Raw genomic sequence first — 22,996 nt, forward strand, 5'->3', positions numbered from 1 at the left:
ACACCAGAAGAGGGGATCGGATGGCATTACAGATGGTTGTGAGTCACCATGTGGTTGCTGGGAATCGAACTCAGGACCTCTGGAAGAGCAATTAGTGCTCTTAACCACTGAGCCATCTCCAGCCCCCTTCTTAAGAACCTTAATACTCATCATGACTTTTAATTGAATTCCAGCCCAAGAAAGAGGCACATGACAGCAGAACTACATCCAGGAGAGCTTTTATTTGTACGGAACAGTTTTAAAAATACAGAATAAAATAGCTTTTCTCTACTGTTATTCACAACATCTGGTCCAAATATTACATAGTTTTAAAATACTTAAACGTTTAATGAAGCCATGTTAGAAAAACAATATGAAAATTCTTTTTAAAAACTCCATGAAAGAATTACACATCTCAAAAAACAACCCCACCCCAATACCCTCAGTATGCAAAATAAAAATTAAACACAAACAAAACCCCAGGAAGATACATAGGCAAAGTCAGTCACAAAACCCAAATAAAACAGAGGCGTCTCTGCTGTCTTAAGGACAGTCAGAAAATTTTCAATGTGTCCAATCAAAGTTGTTAGGAACGGACAGAAAAGGGCTCACTGGACTGCCAGACGGCAGCAGACAGCAATGTTGGTTAGGAGTGTTCTCAACACTCATGCAGCAACCCGAGAATGCTGGGCATCAGAGTGGTGACATGGCGGTCGACATCCTGGAAGGATGGGGAGGCTGTGAGGCTGCTGAAAAGGAGAGCCCAGCACTGCTGCGCTCTGGGCTCCATGGATGAGAGCTGAATGCTGCCACGTGGGGGCCTTCTTGCCTTACTGGCTTATGACCAGGAAGAATGAAGTGGAAGATGTCTTATCTGTGTCCAAATCTTAATGGGACGGAGAAGGACACAGTTCCCTTGAGGACAGAGCTTGTGAAAGCTCGGGTCCAGGACTGTGCATGAACCCAATACACTGGGCATGCTCAGGTATGCACAGCTGGTGTCCAGCAACAGCTAGGTAATTAGGCCCCTCACGTCACACCATGCCAGGCCTGCTACTGGCAGCCAAATGTCGCTCCAAGCATAGCCACCTGCAGGCTACTGCTGCTTTTCTGTGAAGATGGGTTCTGGACTGAGGCCTCATCTCTGTGGAACTGGTATGACTGAAGATAAAACTCACCAACTCTAAGTTGCTAATATCAGTGTCTTAGCGGGGACATGAATGAAAGAATTAACAGCTTAGATCATGATCATAAAATATACACAGGGGTAAATAAAGTATACACACATACTAGAGGTTCATCAATGGAGAAATTCTATCAGCACATGACATTGTCATGAAAATTATATCATTCCCTCCCTGGAAAACTGTGACTATTATCCTGGGCAGAAATGTTATTTTACTATATGGAAATACTGTTGATATTCATGCATAAATCAAGTTGTCATCATGAAAGTCAGTATTTTACAGTATAAAGTAAATCCTGCATGTGAATTTGTTACTGTGAAAATGGGATACGGGCTGGACCCACGATACTTCACTCCCGCTCTCTGATAAAGCCTCTTCTTTTGCCTGGATTAATTCCAATCAAAGAAATACTGGAAACTGTCTTAAGAAAGATTCTGAGCATAAATGTTCTACTGACTCGAAGTCCAACTTATAAATGAGAATGAAAGTCATGAAGACTGGTGTCATTGCCTGTGACTTTCCTACTGGAGTCTCCCCGCAAGGTAGCTGCCAGCACCTCTTCCCTTAATACTTCTGCTTCCTGTGGCTGGCACAAATGCTTGCTCTCAGGATTTGGGGCGGGGGGAGGGGTGTTCATTGTGAGAATTAGGATAGAATGCCCTGTAAGATGCTCACATCTGAAAAACAGTCCACTGGTAACCAAACAGAGCAACTCCAAGTTCTAGTACCGAGGGCCAACACTGGACAAAGAGATCACACAGTCACCATGTCCCCTAAAAATTCCCATCTGGTACATAAACACACATTCCCTATATGTTGGGAGGACCACAAGCTTCATGGACAAACCTTACCAGTGGTTACAAGGTACTAGTCACCCAGGGCACTGTGGACAGTACCCCACCCTGGGGGTGCACGCGTAGGCTACTTCTCTCTTTGTTCCTACCTCCTGTCCCCTTCCAAGAATATCAAAAGTTGGCTCTGATGAAGCAAGAAGGGGAAACCCTGATTCTAACGGAAGATGTTGGCATAGCACTTCCTTGGCCACACAGATACCTGCTGAGCCCAGGCTCCAGGATTCAACTGTGAAAGCCCCAGAGCAAACTACAGCCAATAGAAGCCTCGGGTGGCACTCGGCAGTACAGCATAAGTGGCAGGGCACGGCCTGGATTACAGCCCGTTCGTTCTCACGCCTCTGGATGGACTCCTGCTCCTGCCCACCACAGCACCACAATACTACAGATCTGAGATGCTTGCCAGTTTTCTACCTTGTCAGAGAAACTGGGTCAACTAAGCAAAATGCAAATGGAGGCACAGAGTGAACGCAGAGCAGGAGAGCTGTCAGCCAAATGGGCTTGCTAAGAAGGAGGGACAAAAGGCTACTCAACAATGTGCTTCCAAAGCACTAATTGTCTGAATATAAACCATCAAAACTAAATACAGTTAGAAACCAAGTCCCGAACTTAATCTGGAGTAAGATTTTGGCAAAACAATGCAGTGGCTCTGAGGTGTGACTGCAACCCAAAACTCTCAAGGGTCGTGAGGGCTGCAGAAACACAAAGACCTGGTAACATGGGGACACTGAGCTATCCTGGGGACAGAAACACATACCATGGACAGGCACTGAGAACCAACCACACCTTGCTAAGGGTGACGGGGATGCCCACTGCCACCCACAGTTCAGCCAGGTCCACAGCCACTTAAGAGGTACAACCTCAAGAAGCAAGGGCATTCTCATGTCTTCAGCTTTGCCCTTGGCTTGGAAACCAAAACCAGATTCAGTACAAGTCATTTGTCTGTGGGAGTTTGTTTTCCAAGTTAGAACTCTTTCACAGAGGGCACCCAAAGGCTGCTTTTCTGCTATCATCTGTAACAAATCCCATAGGCTATTTGACTAAGGGGTCAAATCTTCCCTCTGTAAGAATCTACATCCAGTGGATATGTGACCTGACAACCCACACAGTCATTAAGTCAGCTCTGTCAGCAATGACGTGCAACAGGAGGAAGGAGCGGCTTAGACAACGGCACATCCCACGTGCTGATGCTGTCGCTGCCCCAGCTTCCCTTCTTCACCAAACAAATTCACGTGTAACTTGACCCATGTTTCTGGGCCCTGGTCCAGTAGTCAGTTGTGATAAATAGATTAGACACTACAGTATTTACACTTTCATGGTATAGAGCAGTACAAAACACACCCACAACAACTGTCACTGGCTTTCAACAGCCGACACAAGAAGCTTCCCTGATGGCACCCACAGCTTTTACAGACGCTGGTTCTTTTCTCAATGGAGTAAAGAGTACAGGCCAAGGAACAGGATGCAAGGTTGGAAGTTCACACGGAAAACACTGATTTCAAAAATCCGCTATAGTCAATAACATTAAATAGGAATAAAACACACGCAAATACAGGGCAGCAGAGCCAAGACACCCACAGACTACCTGTGGGCACTCTAACACCCATCACACCAGCCAGCAGTGAAAATGCCAAATAGGGTGTCTCGGCCAGAAAGAGACTAGTATGAACTGTGCTGGCCCAGATGGGTCCAGGGTGACGAGGGGGGAGCATGGTTGAGAATCCCACTGACTCAGGATCGTTCTACTCCCTGTCAATCTCCTAACCAGAGCTCCCCCAGTCACAGCTATACAGGACCTTATGCACACTCATATCTGGTCACAGGACAGACATGTCATTATTCTCAGTCAGGTCAGTAGGCTCCTGGGCTATCAAGGATAATAGAATCACAACAAAGTAAGGACACCAGTGGCCCCTGGCCAGAGGAGGTCTCCACAGGGTTCAGGCTGAGGTCACATGGGAAGACTGGGACATAGTGTTTAAGAAGCAGAAACCCCTAGACCTCGAAGCAGCTTGTAAGAAAGAGAGCACTTGAAGGCAGGAGCACTATAGATTCCAAATGCCCACTCCAATGGCAGGACTGTGATTTCAAGTTCAGTGACCATGGCCAGCAATGGACACAAAACGGGTAAGGGATCAATAAGGACACAAGTGAGACACCATATTGGACATAATCACCACCCACAACAGAAGAGTGATATGCAACCTGTCTTAGCTCTGAGGTACAGGATGCCATGTAGATAGATATACAAACATATATCTTCTTGTTATTCAGCAAGGAACTACAGATGCATGCCGTACTGTGGCCAGGCCACAGGACACAGCAAAGGCTATACTGTGGCCTGGGAGTCTTTGTCTGAACTCCGCCTGTTCTCACTCTTCCCAAAGCCTTTCCATGTGTAACCTGCAAAGGTTGGGCTGATAGGCAGGTAGCTGAAGCATCTGTATTTTTTAATAATGTTCATGCCAAATGGCAAATTATAGGACTCCATGCCGTCAAGAGACTTGTTTCCTTTGCTCACACCCTTCTTCCATTTCTTGATTCCTCTTTCCTCTGGGGTTCCTGCTCCGCACATGCAGAAACACAAAATGAATACTTAATTATCTTAGTAACAAGGCAGGCAGGCAGACAGACAGACTGACAGACAGACAACTGCACAGGCATGCATGACGCGTGCATGCGCGCGCACACACGCGCACACACACACACACACACACACGAAACCAAATCTGCCTAATGACAGAGACAGAAAATCTGAGGAGCGAAAGATACTTAGCCCTTCGAGTGCCAAAATAAAAGTTTGCGACGGCTATTCCTCTTTATCCCTCATTCTCCATAGTCATGTGACTTTGTGACGTCATGTCTTCCTGTCCTGTTACAGGACTCAGAGTTTTCACTGCTGAGGTCTGACCTAGGCAAGTAACTACCTTCGTGGTTATCACTACTCCAGTCTCCTAACTGTCTGCCTAGTCACCTCACCGTGCCTTCTTCACAATCTATTAGGAAATGCAGTAAGAGAACTGGCTCTCTAAAATGACAATGTAAAACACACACTGTCTTCAAAGGGCCGCTGGACTCACCTAAGGTTCTACGTCTTGTTCCGGTTTGATGTGCGGCATGGGAGGTGTTAAGACTGCCCCTTACAACAGCCCACTGGGGAGATGGCTCAGCGGTTAAGAGCACTGACTGCTCTTCCAGAGGTCCTGAGTTCAATTCCCAGCAACCACATGGTGGCTCACAACCATCTGTAATAGGATTGGATACCCTCTTCTGGTATGTGTGAAGACAGCTACAGTGTACTCATATACATAAAATAAACAATTCTTTAAAATAAAGAAAAACAAAACAAAACAAAAAGACCAATCCAACACTAAAATGTCTCATTCACGATATTGCTGAGGAACCAGTAGGAGACACATCAGGCAGATGGACTGTGTCATCTGTCCTTTAAGACAGCATCTAACAAGAGCACAGCAGCCATCTCTAGGAGACCTCTCTACAGCTCAGGACTATGCAAATCACAGCAGCAGGCTCAGGCTGACATGCTGTCTTCTTCTTTTTTTTTTTTTTTTTTTCTTTTCTTTTTTTCAGAGCTGGAGACTGAACCCAGGGCCTTGAGCTTGCTAGGCAAGCGCTCTACCACTGAGCTAAATCCCCGACATGCTGTCTTATAACTGTCATTTGGATAGAGTGTTGTCTCAACCACTTCCGAAAACACTGTTTACCAGTAACAGCTTTTTGAACTAACTTATTCCTATTTATTCCCATACCCACTTCCAAGACAGGGTCTCACTATATTACCCAGGTTGGCCTCCAGGGTTAGAGGGATCCTCCTGCCTCAGCAACTACCCAGGGAGTCTTCCTGGGTAACTAGTACTCACAGGCAAAGGTCACTAAGCACTGTTTGTGGTTCTCGTTTCTGTATGACAAACGCAGGGTGACAAAGCTCAAGACCTGAGCTACACTGAGGACTTGTTCTTCCTGCAGAACTGCTTTTGCATCTAATAAACCTGACATACAGCACATACCTGGGATGGTGTTGTCCAAAATAAAAGCCACACAGCCTCCGACGAACATAGCAGTGGTGAGAAGGACATTCAGAACTTGATCAATGCCTGTTATGCCTGGACACAGAAGAGAACCACCATTGAGGGTCATGAGGAGGAGGCAGACGGACACCTCTGAAATAACAGAGGACTTGAACATATGAAACTCTCAGTTGTACACGTGTACATATGCATGCCAGTAAAATGTAAACTATGTAGACTTGCGACAGTAAGTCCATGGTATTAATAATGGTGCATGGCAGATGAACCACGTAAAATACTTCAATAGACTGTGGAGGTACTGAGGTGTGGTCTATGGACCTACAAAGACTCAGTACTAAAAATGGCTGTTGTGGGACTTGGCAGACAGCTCCCCAGTTAAGAGCACTGGCTGCTCTTCCTAGCACCCACATAATAGCTCATAACCATGTGTGACTCCAGTTCCCAGTGATCCATTGTCTTCTCCTAACCCCTATGGGTACTGCACACACATGATGCAGACACACAGGTAAACACCGCACATATTTATAAAATAAAAATCAAATCTTTGTAATAAATGGCTGTTACAATGCTGCACAGAATTACAAGGTGAATAAAAACCGTAACAATATTTGCGAGGAGAAATGACAAAGTCTATACACAGCTCAGGCTGGCCAGGAACTCACTACACTGCTGGGGCTAGTATCAAACTCATGGCAATCTTCCCGTGTCAGCCTCCTGCATGCTGGGATTACAAAAGAGCCCCTAGGCTTTGCTGTTCATGACACTTTAAAAATGGGTGTCTTTTTTTACTGCTGTTGTTTGTTTTTTGAGACAGGGTCTTTCTAACTTAGTCCTGATGATCCTTAAACTAACTATATAAAGCAGGTTGGCCTCAAATTTAGATTGCCTGCCTAGTTATTTTGAGCCAGGTATGGTAGTACATGGCTGTCACCCCAGCACATGGGAAGTGAAGGCAGAAAGATTAAAGGTTCAAGGTCAGCCTTGCCTACTAAGTGTGTTCAGTGCCAATTTGGACTACATATGAGAGCCTAGATAGGGGGAATGAACAAATAGTCCTGAATTATTCAACTGTAAAAGTAAGGCATCAGTAGCAACAGATATTTCCTCCTTTGCTCATGCTGCATGACTGACAGCAGGGTTTATCAGAACAAAGAGTAGGCCTAGAAAGGCCTTCTCTGTCTAGAGACTTGTTTCTTGTGTGTCTGCTTGCACGTGCGTCTGGGCGCCATCTGCATTGCATGCTTGCAGAGGTGAGAAGACAGCTGCAGACTTCCTGTTCAGTGTGAGCCCCCATGCAGATGCTGAGATCGGGACCCAGGGCCTCTATAGGAGTCAGCTCACTGGTTAGAAACACCCGATGGTCTTGATCAATTCCAAGAACACACATAGCTCACACTGGGGTCTTTAACCCCAGTCCCAGGGGATCCAAAGTCCTCATCTGACCTTCTCAGGCACAAGGCACACACATGGTGCATATACATATATGCAGGCAAACACTCATACACATAAATAAAATATTAAAAAATATTTTAAGGGGTTGGGGATTTAGCTCAGTGGTAGAGCGCTTACCTAGGAAGCGCAAGGCCCTGGGTTCGGTCCCCAGCTCCGAAAAAAAGAACCAAAAAAAAAAAAAATTTTTTTAAAAAGGAGCTCACAACCACTGAGCTACTTTTCTAGGCCCTAAATAGGTATTCTAGAATTGAAAACAGAAAAACTTACATCAAAGCCTGTGAAGTTGAGTTTTGAGGAATTATACGATTTAACACAGCATGAGGCTGAGAAATTGAAAGTTTTAACAGAGTCAAAGGAGAGTTAACGAGATGAGGCCCGGTGAGACGACAGTTCACTGGGTGCATATGCCTACTGTTCTGGTATAGGCAGGTTTGGTTTCTAGCACCTACTGGTGCCTCTCATTCTTCTGTTACTCTGGTTCCAGGGACAGCTGATGCCCTCTTGTGGCACTGCATGCAGCTAATGAACATGTACACAAATGCAGGAAAAACATTCACACATGTAAAATAAAACAGAAAAATTGAAAAAAGAAAAAAAAAAGCCGGTGTAGTGGTGAGAGCCTTAATCCCAGCATACAGGAGGCAAAGGCAGACAGATCTCTATAATTAGAGGCTAGCCTGATCTACAGATAAGTGTGCCTGGGCAGCCAAGCCTATAGAGAAACTGTCTTGAAAAATCAACCAAGCACTGAACAAGCAAACACAGTGAGACCTTAGCACCCATATCAAATGTCCACCAATTTGAAGGCTCCCCCAAGCAAGTATGGAGGCACAGGCTAGGTCTGTGGGATGTCCTGGTGGCTTCCAGAGAAATAATCACAGTCAGAAGGAAGGCAGAGAAAAAACATTCAGCAATATACACCCGAGGTTCCAGCGTCCATTACCATTACAAGGGCTATTTGTAAATCTATGGTTGGAACCCCAACCGCCCGACCCAAGATTCAAGACCACTTTCTCCTACCTGTAACCAGAGGGTTTTGTCTGAGGTAACTTGGAAGAACAAGCCCAAAGAAGATGGAAAATCCAAGCACAAATAGGTTCCGGGAAGAATTCAAGTCAATGAACTGCAGGTTAGAGAGGCCAACAGCTGTGATCATTCCTGGAGAGAAAAGGATCAGAATACAGTTCACTGGGTTCATCTATGGCATGCCTACAGGTTATCCTGGAGGCTGAGAATAGATTCCCACGTCCTTTCTCTGTCCCTCAGAAATCAGCCTGGAGACCAGAGAGAAGGCAGTGGCAGAAAGAGAGGGTTGGTAGAATATCACCACCTGTCTCTGACCAGAATTATTACATCACACATAAGTACACACTACATGTTATTTAAATCAAGTAGGCCGACACTGGTTCAGCTTAGGGTTTTTTTTTTTTTTTAATGTTATGCATGAAAGTATGCTGCTTGCATTCATGTCTGTGTACCAAGTGTGTGCCTGGTGCCCACAGAAGCCAGAAGTCAATGTCAAATGCTCTGTACCGGGAGTTGTGAGTCACCATGTGGGGCTGGGTCTTGAACCCAGGTTCCCTGAGCAGCCAGTGCTCAGACTAGGGAGCCGCCTCTTACCCCCTCTCGGCATTTTGATTAACCCACATTAGAAGCCGTGTGCATGTCCACAGTGACTACATCTGAGAGGTGCAGATCAAATCCAAAGTCCCACTGTCAAAGTGTCAGCTGAAAGGGCTCATGTATTGGGGAAATATATCTGAGTTAAATCAATAGAAAGTCTAATTAAGATTAGATTTTATCTTAATTTTCATATAATTTTCTTAGTAATTGCTTCTATCTGTACATTCAGCTTAGACACTGATGCAAATCTTTTTATGTTTTTGAAGCACTATTTTTTACAATTTAAAGTGGAAACCATTAGATTTATTATTAGATCTTATGGACTAAAACACCAAGATCTACGTTAAGAATTAGCTATGTGTATGAGGTGATTTTTACACCTTTTATGAGGACAGTTTTTGGTGACGCTAAAGCACTGCTTTCATTCTACATTTGTGTAGGTCAGTGCTCTATTCAAAGTGTTCTCAGACGAGTATGTCTGCATGTATTTTTATGGTCCAGACTTTGAGTGTTGAGTTTCTATTACACAAAACTTCTGCTGGGTCTAGGGAAGTCTGAAGGCTGAAGTCTGTATAGAAAAGCCTGTGTGCAAAGAGCAAAAATAAACATTTTATTTTAAAAAAGAATCTGCCAACATGAAGACTGTCAGGTGATGGCAAACCTCCTACCAGGGAAGTGGGCTCTTACCAAAGAGTGTGCAGAAGAGGGCTCCGAGTACAGGGTCTGGGAGGGAGGCGAAGAGGGCGCTGAACTTGCCAATCATGCCCAAGCCCAGCATGAGAGCTGCACCATACTGGATCACTCGGCGGCTGCCAACCTGTGGGCACACACACCAGTTGCAGACACAGGTTTACTCACCATTCTTCAACCCAGTCTCCCAGGGCTCAGGGCAAATATGACAGTGTCTAAGGCAGGATCTAGGTTACCTTAAACTTTCCATCAACAGAGACTATAAAGGCAACATGACTCCCCTCTGACCTTATCAGCAGGTGGACCTGCTGCTCCACCACCTCAGCTCACTGTTTCAGCTGTGAACAGGTGACCCCAGGGATCAGGAGTGAGAGACTAAGACTTTATTCCCTGGGTGTAGTGCTTCTGCTGAGTGCAGGCTTTTGGGGCCACTGGTTAAAATGACCTCCTGGGCTGGAGTCATGGATGTAAGTTATATATACTGTTCCTACTTCTCCCACTTTTTCCATAGGACTTTTCACCCAACACAGTCTACCAGAAAGAAGCCCTTGTGACTCCACTCTCCTTTCCAGAGTCAGGTAAATAGCACCCTTCTTCCATTAGTGGAGGCTGTCTGGCCATAAAAGGTGGTGTAGCGAAGGGGTCAATGCAAACTACTGGAGTCTGGCTGCTGGCTTGCCTGCCCACTGCACCTCTGAAAGTACCTGTAACACAGCTCGTAGTTGGAACATGCTAGAAAGTCAACTGAACTGGTATCAAGTGATACATTCTAACATCTTGTAAGCTACTTTTACAGACCACAGCACAGAGACCAAAGAGGTAACCTGCTGTAGCCATGTTGAGAAAAAGTGGTGGGGCCAGGGCAGCCCCCCACTTGTTTCCTGTTGTCCTCTGTGTGGGACAGACGGCCCACACTTAGCAGAGGCAAGGCAGGTAGCTCATCTTTGGTGAGAAGGTTAATTCCAAGTCCAAGGAGTGCAGTAACTAGATAAAAGCCGCCAAGAGCAGAGCTGCCATGAAATGCAGGCAGAGCTGTGGGGGACAGACCGCCCTCTTTCAAACCTAGTCTTCCATACCTGGGGTTCCATAATGGCTCTGCCCTTTCTGTCCAGGAGATTGCTACAGTGGAAGTGATTTCTGAATGTGCTGTTGTGTACCAGTCATTGACCCGTGTTCATTAACTGGAGTCTTGAAATACGGTCATTGTGACTGGGTAAGGAAAACCTTAACACCAACTTATTTAAGTGAATATTGCTACATGTGGCTACTGATGGACATGTTAGACATCATGGACCTAGACCTGGAACTGCAGGACTTAGAAGTTGTGCCTTACTCATAAAGGTTGCTTGTCCCATCCCATTTAGCAGGATGAGAGGTCTACTACAGTGCAGAGCTCATACCCTTTTACCCCAAGCAGGGAGTCTTCCTAGCTGGCCACAGGCTAGGGCTACATAGACATTTCTTCTCCAAGCCCCACCTCCCTGCACTAAGGCAGATATAGGATATAGGCTAGGGGCTTGAGAGTGGGTACTTGAATGGATACAGTTTCTGCCTGGAGGGATTCAGAGCAATATAAATGATGGGCTGAAGAGATAGCTCAGTGGTTAAGAGCACATACTGTTGTTCTTCCAGCACCCATGTTTAAGGACTCACAACTGCCTAGAGCACGGCACCAAGGGGAGCTGATGCTAACTTCTGGCCTTGTGGGAACTGTACTCACGGATACATTTTCCCCTGCACACAAAAAGTAAGAAAATGCTGTTGGTGCCACTTCAGAAAAGCTGTACCATCCAAGGATCAACCAACCCCTGAGTCATGTGGCTTCCTTTCAGTGACCTTAGCTGTTCTATGGCATCTATAAGGATACAGAAGGATGGTGCTTGTTAAACAAGAGGCCCTCTCAGCAATTTCACAATCTGCCTATTTATAACTAGTTATTTGCTCATAGGATCATAGGAGAACAGAGGCTCAAGGATGGCTGGTTAAGCCACACTCTGTGCCTACCAGACCTTACCTTCAGCTCCCCGGGCTCCACATCTGCTGTCTTCACAGGCAGCACTTGGGACCCCAGCAATGGCACTGAAGGAAGTAACCATACAGTTTCCCTCCCTCCATGCCATGTACTAGGAGCAATAGGCAGCAGATGGTGCCATCGGCACATGTGGAGTTGAGCCTACATGAGCCCTGACTCTCAACAAACAAGTCAGGTGTGCTTCCTGCATCTGGATGCTGCTCCCTCTCACCCGGATTTGTAATCAAGACAACCAAACAGTACTGGGTTTCTTTTTATCTGGTTATAAAATCCTGTGTGGAGCCAGAGGTCAAACAGGTCTAGAAGGCTTCCGGATTGGCTTCTCAGGTAAGGAGACTGATGACTCATGCAGCCCATAAAGAAAGGGGAACCAATCTTAACAGTCTTGAGTTACACAACATCCAATGGCTGCTGGGCCAACCAGAACTCCTCAACATCCTGGCAAGTAGCACTATTTGGCTGAAGGCGACTGAGACATAAAGTTTAATTGCCCATAACAAAGCTGACAGGTATAGAGCAGACTCATGTGGGGTTTGGGGTTGGGACAGCTGTAGGTTTACATGTCAATAACTAGGACCTGGTAGAGTGCTTGGCAGGGTTATTGTGAGTTTAAGAGTCAGATCTAGGATCTCCTTCACCATATCTCCTCCACAGATTTCACTGAAAGGGGATTGTGTCCCAGAAGCCTGAGAACATTATTTAATGTGAAAGATGGTTTTCTGTAGTAACAGGCATCATCTCTCATCCAACATGCCCTATTGAATTCTGGGGCCTTCCCTCATTCAGATGTAAACTCCAATTTTCTTTTTCATAATGCACCACACATTCAAGTGCTTACAGCAGAGGCCTGACACGGGCAGATGCTTAATCAATATCTGGAGACTGCAGGACACCACGGCTATACCCAGATGCCTCCTACCGCAGTGGCCAAATGAGGAGAGGTCTCCTAGCTGCCACTGCAAAGTCATCCAGGGGAAAGGAGATGAGGGATGAAGATAATCACAAGGGAAGGGTCAGGTCAGACACATCATTGAAATGGACAAATGCGCATCCATTTAATTAGGAAAACATTTATACCTTTGTAATTCCCAAAACTCCAATATTGGGACTGGAGGAGGTAGAGCCATTCCCGGTACCAAATACGCCATCGAGAACACAAGAAAGACCCTCCACAAAAATACCCCTAAAAGTTAAAAGGGAAAGGGGGGAGGGAGAGAAACTGTCATTCACGAGGAAACACTGCAACCAACTCTTAATATTTGAAACCTACAACAATTAAGCCCCCTTGGGAGGGGTGAGGGTGCTAATCAGTGGCAGTTCTCAGGTGCCTTCTCTGATGGGATGAGGACAACTCCCACATTCTCAGCACCTCTAAGAGGGCTAGTTCCACACTGCCATTAGAAACAAACACTTTAAAGTAATTTCAAATTAAACCAAAGAACAACTGAATCTAAGGGAAGCATCAGTTGTGCTTCAAAGTAAGACACGTCCATTAGATTCGTTGCTATTAAAATAGTTTTGTTAGGAAAAAATGCCTTGTAAGCTTATGACTACTGAATTTTTTCTGACAATTTAAAATGAGCAGTATCCTCACATGTAGAAAGTCTATTGAGAGGACCGTGAAAAGCCTTACAGAGCCCTACCCACACCGGGTACAAGTCATACTGATCATGTTGGGGCAACAACAGGGAGGGGTGACTTGTGCTCCTTTCTCTGTGCCTTCCTTAGGATCCATTCCCCAGAAGCTAAGGACATTGTAACCCCCACAGCTCCTAAGACTCTTGATCTTCAGAGTTTTCACCTCTCCCTGCTCTTGTCTGTTTCTGTGAATCATAACTGTGAGCAGATCACCCTGAAGGGCAACTGAAATATATCCACTGACACACCTACAGCAGTTACTGTCGGATGCCAGAAAAACGTCCTGCCGTCTGTCTAACCATGGCAGCCAGGACTGAATGGGAGAAAAACACAATTTCCTCAACTCAGAAATAACCCTATAAACCATGAAGATGTTGTTCCACTAAACTCAATCTAAAATTTGAGTTCTTGGGTCAGGGTGGGGTAAGGTGAGCATTTGGGAAAACAAGACACAGAAAATCAAAGTAGACAATGTGCCTGCTTTCAAAGCCAGGCAAAGATTGGCAATGTGTATGCCTGCTTTGCTGAGCTTCATGTGTAAGTGGCTTCAAACACAGGAGAGATATATCCACCTCTCCATTCAGCTGGAGAGACTTGGAGGAAGGAAGGTAGGATGCTGCTCTGTGCTTGTGAGACAAGCAGGGTGCTGAGGGCAGTGACTTGGCCAAAGACAAGCGGCCAGTTCTGGTTTGGCTGTCACCCAAAGCTCCCGGCTTCTTCCCCAAGGCTAGATGAGCAGGTCTTTCTTGGGACATACCTGTTTATTGCATGTATAGGAGGTGGTGGGGCACAGGAGAGCCTGGCGCAGGCATAGTAGTCGCCGATGGACTCAATGATACTGGCTACGACAGCACTGAGCATGCCAATGACGCCAGCTGCAGAGACGGTGGGCATCCCCCACTGAACTGAGGAGGAAGACAACCGTGAAAGATGTGTTCACTCACCTCTGTGGACAGGAAAGGTTAGAAGGACTGCAGGGCACTCTGCAGGATTTTGAAGCTCTTGGAAACTGCTTGCCTTTAGATCTTAAATCATTAACACACTAGATGTGTGGGAAGGTTACTGAGTTGAGGTCTTGGTAAGAGTTGACCCCCTCGTCTTAAGAAAGCCCTTACTTGGCTAGAAGAGGTGGGAAGTTCTCTTCCTCAAAGTCATGTTCCTAGTTCTGCTGAAGTGTAGTTTAACACTGCCTGCTATGGTGGAACAGAAATTTGTTTTGCTTTTGTTTTTTGAAACAGTATTCCTGGATGGCCGTGTGTGCGTGTGTGCGCGCGTGTGCACACTTTATAGGCAAGTCCCCTGCCTCAGCTTCCAGAGTATGGGGATTACAGGGCCAGGATTACATTCCTGGCTTGGAGTAGAAACTTTTCCAGGGATTCATAACACAGTGGTGGGACTCAGATGACAAGGTAGTGGCGTCAAGTGAACAGGCACAGCTACTCTAACCCGAAAGTCAGGTGTGCAACCCTACCTGGTTACTAGCAGGTTTGTTGTCAGAGTTTGTTATTGGGAAAATTTAACTCATTTTTCTTTTGAAAATGTATCTATCTTTTATCGCCAATATGAATAGACTCCTGATAAACTCACTTGCCCTTATTCCTTGATTGATTAGGAATAAATAGCCCAGATGCTACACAGTGGGAAAATATGAAACACAATTCTGGGGCAGGAGCTGACCCTGTCACTCTGGGCATCCAAGATGACCAGGAACAGTTAAGACAAGATACAATCAAGTAAGAAGCACAGACCAGGGCTGGGGCCTAGGGCAGGAGTGATCCTGCTGGGGACTGTCCTACCAGGGGGAACAGTCAGAGGAGCCTCACTGCTGGCCTGCACTTTCTCTCAGGGTTGGTTCAAGGACCTTATTTGTCAAGTTCCATTTGGGGTTTTGAAATAAGCTTTGGCTGTTACAATGTTGACACTGGTTTCCCTTTAGTATCCTGATTTTGAGAGAAGATTCCTATTATATTCGACCATTTTCAGTTGAACATATTACTAACTAAATACTACAAAATGTTCCAAAATCTTTTTTTTTTTAAAGAACATGACATCTTAAGTAGAAAATTCCAAATCTAACCTTCTGTGTTAGATTACAGTCAAAATGCAGGTTGGGGACAGGGGCGGAGATGGGGGGCAGTGCTGGCTCAGGTCAAGAGCACTGGGTTTTAAGAGGACCTAGTTGATTCCAGTCGCCCAGATGGAAGCTTACAACAGTTTATAACTGCAGCTCCAAAGATACAGCACTCTCTTTGGCTTCCCTGGGTACCAGGAAGGAAAAGAATGCACAGATATACTTGCCAGTGAAGTAGCCACATACATTAAACATAAAATAATGCAGCTGTACTAAAAAGCATGTATAAAGCATGACCTTCAGGCAGTGTGTCACTGGGTGAAATGTGTGTGACCTTCATGCTTAGACCTACCCTCATTGTTCTGGGGATACAGTATATAGACTCCCAATCCAAAACTATCCAATCCAGGGTCCCAATCAGTTTGGAAAAAGAGGAACTCAACCTGCACCGTACACTTCAAATTCCTTTTAGCTGAAGTCTAAGTCTGATTCTAAAAATCTTTTGTATCAATATTTAAGTTTGAAATATTTTTAAGTTTTTAAAGACTTATTTTTATTTTGTTTTTGAGTGTCCCTGCATGGATGGGTGTGCACCATGTGTGCAGTGCCCATAAGTGATCATCAGATGCCCGCTGGAACTGGAGTTACAGATGGTTTGTGAACCAGCAAGTGGTTGCTAGGAACAGAAGCCAAGGCCTCTGGAAGAACTCTTAACCACTGAACCATCTCTCTAGCCCCTTCTAAAACTTTTAATTGATTTGTCTGTTTTCATTCTGCAAGTGTGTGTGTCTAACACACACACACACACACACACACACACACACACACACACACACACCTTTTTTACTTCTGCCTTAAAGTTGTTACTTTATCTCTCCTTCTAACTAGAACTTTGTTTGCTAACTAGTTTTGAGTTTGTTTATGACCTCAAAATCATAATCCTTTTGCCTCAGCCTCCTCCCAGACCTGGCAATCTATAGGGACATGTGCCTGGCTTAAGAACAATTTCTCAGGGTGGTACAACAGATTCTCAAACTCAGCACTGCTGATGTCTTGGACCAGAAGTCTGTATGTTAACATTAATCTAGGTAATCCTTCCTATATATATTGAAGGCTGAGAGCATTGCTTGATATTTGAAAACTGTCTCTATGATCCAAACTGCTGGAAAGTATATAGGACTGAGGCAGCTAAAGGCTGTCCTGAAGAGAACTGTATGAGCTCAGTCACCCTCATGGTGACGCCATGCACTTTGCCTGTTAAGTGGCTCCATGAGGCCCCTGGAGAGTCCCTCACAGGGACAGCTGTTTGTCTGTGTCCCCACTGGCTGTCAGCTGGGAAGCCATAAGCCTGAGCAGGCCATTGGATATGCTAGGGCTCTTTCTTTGCTTTGTCCTCCCATGGTGCCTCACCAAATAACCTTTAGTCTCATTTTATCTTGGATTATAAGTATGTTTATGAACCAAGCACATTTTTCTGGAAACAGGATAGTATATATACACACTGAGACACCATGTGACGAGATGTTATTTTAGAAGGCTAAGCCTGTTAAAGCTTTTGTAAAGTATCAGGAACAAAGTGAGAGCTGCCAACATTACCACCATTCAGCATGCCTGCAGGAGTCATCTTTGATTCAACCTTAATATTCTTGGCTTTTCTTGCTTTTTAAGTTTCTCATTGTAAAATAAGAAAATAAGACAGCTCAGTGGGGTAACCGGCTTAACCTGGCTAAGCTCATTCTCTAAGAAAACCCAAAAATGTAGGACCAGCATTAGAGCCACTGGTTCAGAGAGTATGGTTCAGAGATGGGATCTGGAGAATGCTGTATGTCACTCAGGTGATCTGGGTAGAGATTCATGCTCTGCCCCCGAGTTACCCAATACTGAGGCCTAAGCTCCTGCTTCCGGCTGTCATTAAGCATTAGTTTACCTCTACATCTGTGACCGAAGTAAAATGGTTACATAAACTCTACCAGGCAGGCAGGAGCAGCCTGCCAGCTAACCTCCAGGTCTTTTCCTTCTTGCAGCTCTGATACCAAGGTGCTTTTGTGCTTGTCTTTCTCAGCAGTGGCCCTCAAATCCTTGCCACGACAGCTTACATTTGGCCAGAGCACCTAGCCAGGATTGCAGAGCCTAAAAGGGCTCTGGAGGCCAAGTAGTTAACCTGAGAGGGGAACTGGCCAGTGGTTGTGTGTAGATGGCTGACCTCTGGGGACAGGAGCGTTCCTCTCTAATTCTCTAATGACCACAAGCTGTTAAGATCCCCAGCTTTAGGGTCAGGGAGAAGGGTTATGAGCTCACCATGTGCTCACCATGCAAAGCAGAGGACTTGGGCTGAAATCCCCAGAGCCACACAGAACTGCATATGTGTAACACCAGTGCTTCTCCAGAGAGGAGGCAGAAAGGGAGCACCTCTGTGCTCACAGCACAGCCAGCCTGGTGTACACGGTGGCCAACAAGAAAAAGACCCTATTCTCAACAAGGGAAGGTGAGAGCCACATTTGAGACTGTCATCTGACCTACATATATACCTGTGCCTGGACACGCGCGCGCACACACATGTGCATACACATAATACATAAATTATGTATTAGAATTAATACATAAATTAGAAAAAAACATCGAAGTGAAGAGTGTTCAAAAAGGCTTTTCATTGTGTACAACTTTCTGCCCACTTCCCACCCCTCTCAGTTGGGCCCTCCTGATACTTACATGGGTATGGAACCTTAAACCATGGGGCTACCAGAAGTACGCCCTTCCTGGCATCTGTGCGTGCATAGTAGCCATAGTCGGTGCTGTTGGAAGGGAAGACGTCAGTCACCGTGAAGATGAAGCACAGCAGCCAGGACACGAGGATAGCCAGGATTATCTGGAGTGGGCAACGGCAGAATCTTTGTTGGGTAAAACATCCCTTCCTTCCGTGGAACCAACACCCCAAGCCCACCGTCCTGAGTACCGTGTCGAACTGCTTCAGTGGAACGCCAAGAGGCTTGTGCAGGTAAACTCACTTTACCCCTCCTAAGTCTGCCCAGTGAAAGAAGAATGGGTAACATGGCTCCAGAGGCCATGTGCAGTCACACCTCAGAGCCATGGACACAGTCCTTCTATGGCACTGCCTGATGATGTGATCTGATCTTGGAACTAGACCCTTACGATGATGGCATCTAGCCCTTAAGGCTGTGCTGACTGGGGTCGTCAGCCCTCCAGTGCCATCACCACAGATGTAGGAAGGTCTCCCCATAGTCCCCCTTTATCTAACATCTTACATGTGAACAAAGGCATGGTGTGGGAGAGGTGAGGATCACATGATCGCTACTCACAGGAAACATTTTGAAAAGTTGTAACTTGTAGGCCGTCCATCCTTTCTTGGATTTGTAGATTGGGAGAGGAAATTTAACATTTCTGGCATATTGTGAGAATAGTAACACTAGGAAAATTGTCCTGAGAAGAGAAAGAAAATTCATAAAATTAAAAGCTGTTGAGATCAGTCCATTCACCTACATTTAATGCTAATCCTCACTATACTTTGGAAATGTTACTTTACCATCTGGAGAAGAGTGTCACAGGCAGCTGGCCTAGAATTTCTTGATACTGTCTAAAGTAAGAAAACCCAGAGAATGGCAAAGCTCACTGCATGGAAGGAAATGAGGCCAGATGCAATACCAGAGAGCACACTTACAGCTAGCAATCAGCTAGAAGCAAGTAGGAGACTATCGCACACACCAAGAGGAGGGAAGTGTGCACACGTGCATATGCACCAGTGGGAGAGCAGTGTGCACCTAGGACTCCACACACACACACCAAAGTGGGAGAAAGACATGATCCAAATGCCACCAGGGATCAGCTGCACATGTTTAAATGACTAGTGACTAGTTTTCCCACTTTCCTATATTTTTTTATTTATTCATACTGAACTCATTTTGAAAAAAAGGTGAAACTTCAACATTCAAGTGGTACATGCCTTTAATTCTAGAATTTGGGAGGCAGAGGCAGGTAAATCTCTGAAGACAACCTGGTCTACAGAGTGAGTTCCGGGAGAGTCAGGGCTGACAGAAACCCTGTCTTAAAAAAAAAACCAAAAATTTCAAAATTAAGAAAGAAAGAAAAGTGCACAGCTTCTTGAGAGGCACCTTCTGAGGAGAGCATGCTCTTTCCACAGGCACTAAACCAGCATGCAATCAGGTCTACTTGACAGTAAGGTCTAGATCTGTAGCCTGGGGTTTAATTCCTTCTTGTACATTGTCATAGAGGCAAGAGCCTGGGTTGACTACAGAACTTGCTGATCCCAGAACCCCTACACAGCAGGACCCCTACACGGACCAAAAGGCCCAAGTGGCTGGCAAATGGGAGGCCATTTCTCATTCTACCTGGTCGATCGCATCATGGAAAAAACAACAGGGCACGGAGGATGTGCTTAACAAGCTGTCTAATACTTTTGTCACTTGCCATCTAAGGTAAAGCTGACAAGAAGAGTGTCCTCAGAGCTAAGATTAATGATTCCAGTTGCTGAGACGGGAAAACTGGCTAAGGAAATTGACTTCCTTGCTGCACTTCTAATGAGGTGTAGTGCAGAGCCTGGCTGAGCACAGGCTGCCAGCTGCGGTGATGGGATGAACTGGTAACCCACTGATGTCTGACAGCTTAGGTCAAGGTTAAAAACACTCATGGGGCCTGTCACTTCAGTTCCTCTGGGGCAGACAGATTTACAAAAACAAAACTAAAATTCTACCAAAGCCAACATAGTATTAGAAACGACTTCTATTCAAGATGAACACTATCTACAACATCCCAAAGAGCCCAGCCCTACCTTCCCCCTTGTGTCCAGCAACAGTCCCTGCACTGTGCTGTTCTCTTTTCAGATACACTTAAGAGACTCACCAAGAGAGAAAGCGGAGAAAAGTCTAGCTCGAGTCTAAACTGGGATTTCAGAAGAGGGACAGAGGAAAGGTCCTGGAAGACACTAACGGCTAAGTCCTGCATATGCAAGAAATGGCCAGAAAGGGGTGGGACAAGGAGAGGCAGGGACCAAACAGGAGCAAAGCCCCAGAGAGGAAAACAAATGCAGAATCCGTCCTGGGCTGCATGTGACAGTGGGGAGTGGAGGGGGGATTACAACAAACCAGGGGTGGAGAAAGGCAGGAGAGGGAGCCTGGGTGTGTCCAGCTAAAACCAGACATGCTGTGGGACAGCACCGGGAGAGTTAGCTGCTGAGTTTACGGGGTGGCTACAGTTCATGTGTTCTTGCATAGAGGACACCGTGGATACTATGGGGCTCCTAAAGGGATTTCCCATGGGAAAGTATGAGGCATCCACTTTCACCACCTCTATTTCTCTGGAAGACTTCACTGTTTTTGTTGTAGGTCTCTCTGGTCTACGGGATCAGCCCTCACCGCATATGTACACACACTGTGTTCTACTCAGCCTTGCCAGACAGGTCTGTAAGGTTCTTAGCTCTTTTGGGTATTACTTCTATTTGTTTTCTCCTCTTTTATAGTGCCTTCCACCACTTTGGACCCATGATTTGCTAGCTACTGGAAAGAAACGTTTACATGCACTTTCTCCAGACGCTCTGAGCACTCCATAGTTATTGACACTGCTACTGTCACCTGCTAAATCACTAGCACCTGCCCCAATCCCTTTGATGACTGGGAGTTGTTAATATAAATTTTATGTATTTTAAAACTCCCTTGAGGCTTTCCCTAACCTTTTCATTACTGGTCTTAAATTCCAATGTTTTATAAACATGATGTTAGCTTTCTAGTACTTATTGTATTTTATGGAGTTAAATCCCTTAGCAATATACACACATGCTGTATGGAGAGGGTTTCCACCAACCTTCAGTGAAGTGAGTATCTTTCCATGCCTGAACAGCACAGAGGGAGGAGTGAGCGTGAGCTGAGTCACAATCAGGCCACACGGACTCAGAGAATCTTGACCTCTGTCTGACCAGTTGTGTGACTCTGCAAGTCGCACTGCCTCACTGTGTGTCTGTCTCTTCACTGGTTAAGCACACAGAACACTTATCTCAGTCTTTTATGTGACCATTAAACAAAGCAGAGGCACAGTAAAAGAAATTAATAAATGCTGCTACTAAATTGGAATATTTCCCAAAACAAAACAAAAAACTGGAAATATTTTTAGTTTGTTTTAAAATTTTTATTAGTTGGTAAAATTTTGACCAGAAGCATTTACCTATGATATAATCCTTACATCTACTCTACACATGTAAAAAAGAACGTGAATTCTCTCTTACAAGATTGTTAAAGTCCTACATGTCCATTAACACACAACACTGGTCAATATCTTTGATGCACTCGGCTCTGTGCAGAGGAAGGACCAACACTGCCCAAGCAGCCCTGAGAGACTGAGGCCTCACCGTCAGAGCGCACCCTCTGTTGAGATCAGAAGAGAGCACAGAGGTCCTTCCACAGCATCTCTCTGCTGCCAGCCTCATCTAAACAATGTGGCATCGCAGCACAGCAAACTTGCATGATGCTTTCTTTGTATGACCTCAGCAGCCAGGAGCGAGGACCACACGACAAGCAACTCTGACACTCTCCCATCTGCACACACCTGCTGTCTGCCTTCGGAACAGCACAACCATTGCCATGTCTCAAACTCTGATCTAAAACGATCACTTAACTAGCCCTGGCCTGAATTGAATAAAGTTTAAAGTGTTAAAACACTCTTGTCTTAATAGATTTCTTCATTCTCAAGTTAGTGTGACTGCTGTAAGTATTCCACAAGACTGTCCCACACAGTGGTAAAAATTGTCCCCAGCCCCGGAGTTCTCTTAGACACTTACAGCATGGCAATGCCCCAGTGCTTCCCAGCTCGCTCTCCTGCTGCCTGGAAACCAGAGAGGCCAATGAGGGCCACGGTGGGTGTGATGGTCAAGGGTCCAATATACCTCAGCAGAGCCCCAGGCAGGCCAAGGAGGCCAATGACCACTTCTATCAGTGAGGACATGATTATAGCCCCCTGGATCTGAAACAGACAAGGGCAGTTTGAGAGTGACGTCAAACACTCAGAATGTTATCTGCAGCAACTGACATTTCTTCAAGGCAACAAGTTCTATGATATAGCAGCACAATAGCTGGAATACTCCCCAGGGCCCTGCAAGCAAGGTTTCCATGGAGGTTAACTGAGGACTAGAACTTTAACATGACATCACTGCTGGGTAACTGAGGACCAGACACTAACATGACATCACTGCTGGGTAACTGAGGACCAGACACTAACATGACATCACTGCTGGGTAACTGAGGACCAGACACTAACATGACATCACTGCTGGTAACTGAGGACCAGACACTAACATGACATCACTGCTGGTAACTGAGGACCAGACACTAACATGACATCACTGCTGGGTAACTGAGGACCAGACACTAACATGACATCACTGCTGGGTAACTGAGGACCAG

The 22,996-nt window shown here is 45.6% G+C and overlaps 1 protein-coding gene across 12 annotated transcripts in view; it reads right to left on the bottom strand.

Moving 5' to 3' along the window:
* Positions 1–202: 202 nt before the first annotated feature.
* The window catches only part of Slc23a2 (solute carrier family 23 member 2), a 157,944-nt gene continuing 135,150 nt past the window's right edge, over positions 203–22,996 (bottom strand). For all 12 annotated transcript variants that reach the window (XM_087654007.1, XM_087654000.1, XM_087654002.1 and 9 more), the window contains 9 exon segments: positions 22,375–22,556; positions 18,890–19,010; positions 18,282–18,438; positions 14,259–14,406; positions 12,941–13,046; positions 9,829–9,958; positions 8,539–8,676; positions 6,046–6,141; positions 203–4,579 (listed from right to left, as the gene is read on the bottom strand). In XM_087654007.1, the coding sequence (XP_087510133.1) occupies positions 4,347–4,579; positions 6,046–6,141; positions 8,539–8,676; positions 9,829–9,958; positions 12,941–13,046; positions 14,259–14,406; positions 18,282–18,438; positions 18,890–19,010; positions 22,375–22,556 (1,311 nt within the window). In that variant the 3' untranslated portion in view covers positions 203–4,346.

Source organism: Rattus norvegicus, chromosome 3 (assembly GCF_021556685.1).
Source record: "Rattus norvegicus strain SHRSP/BbbUtx chromosome 3, alternate assembly SHRSP_T2T, whole genome shotgun sequence".
In the NCBI taxonomy this organism is placed as follows: Eukaryota; Metazoa; Chordata; class Mammalia; order Rodentia; family Muridae; genus Rattus; species Rattus norvegicus.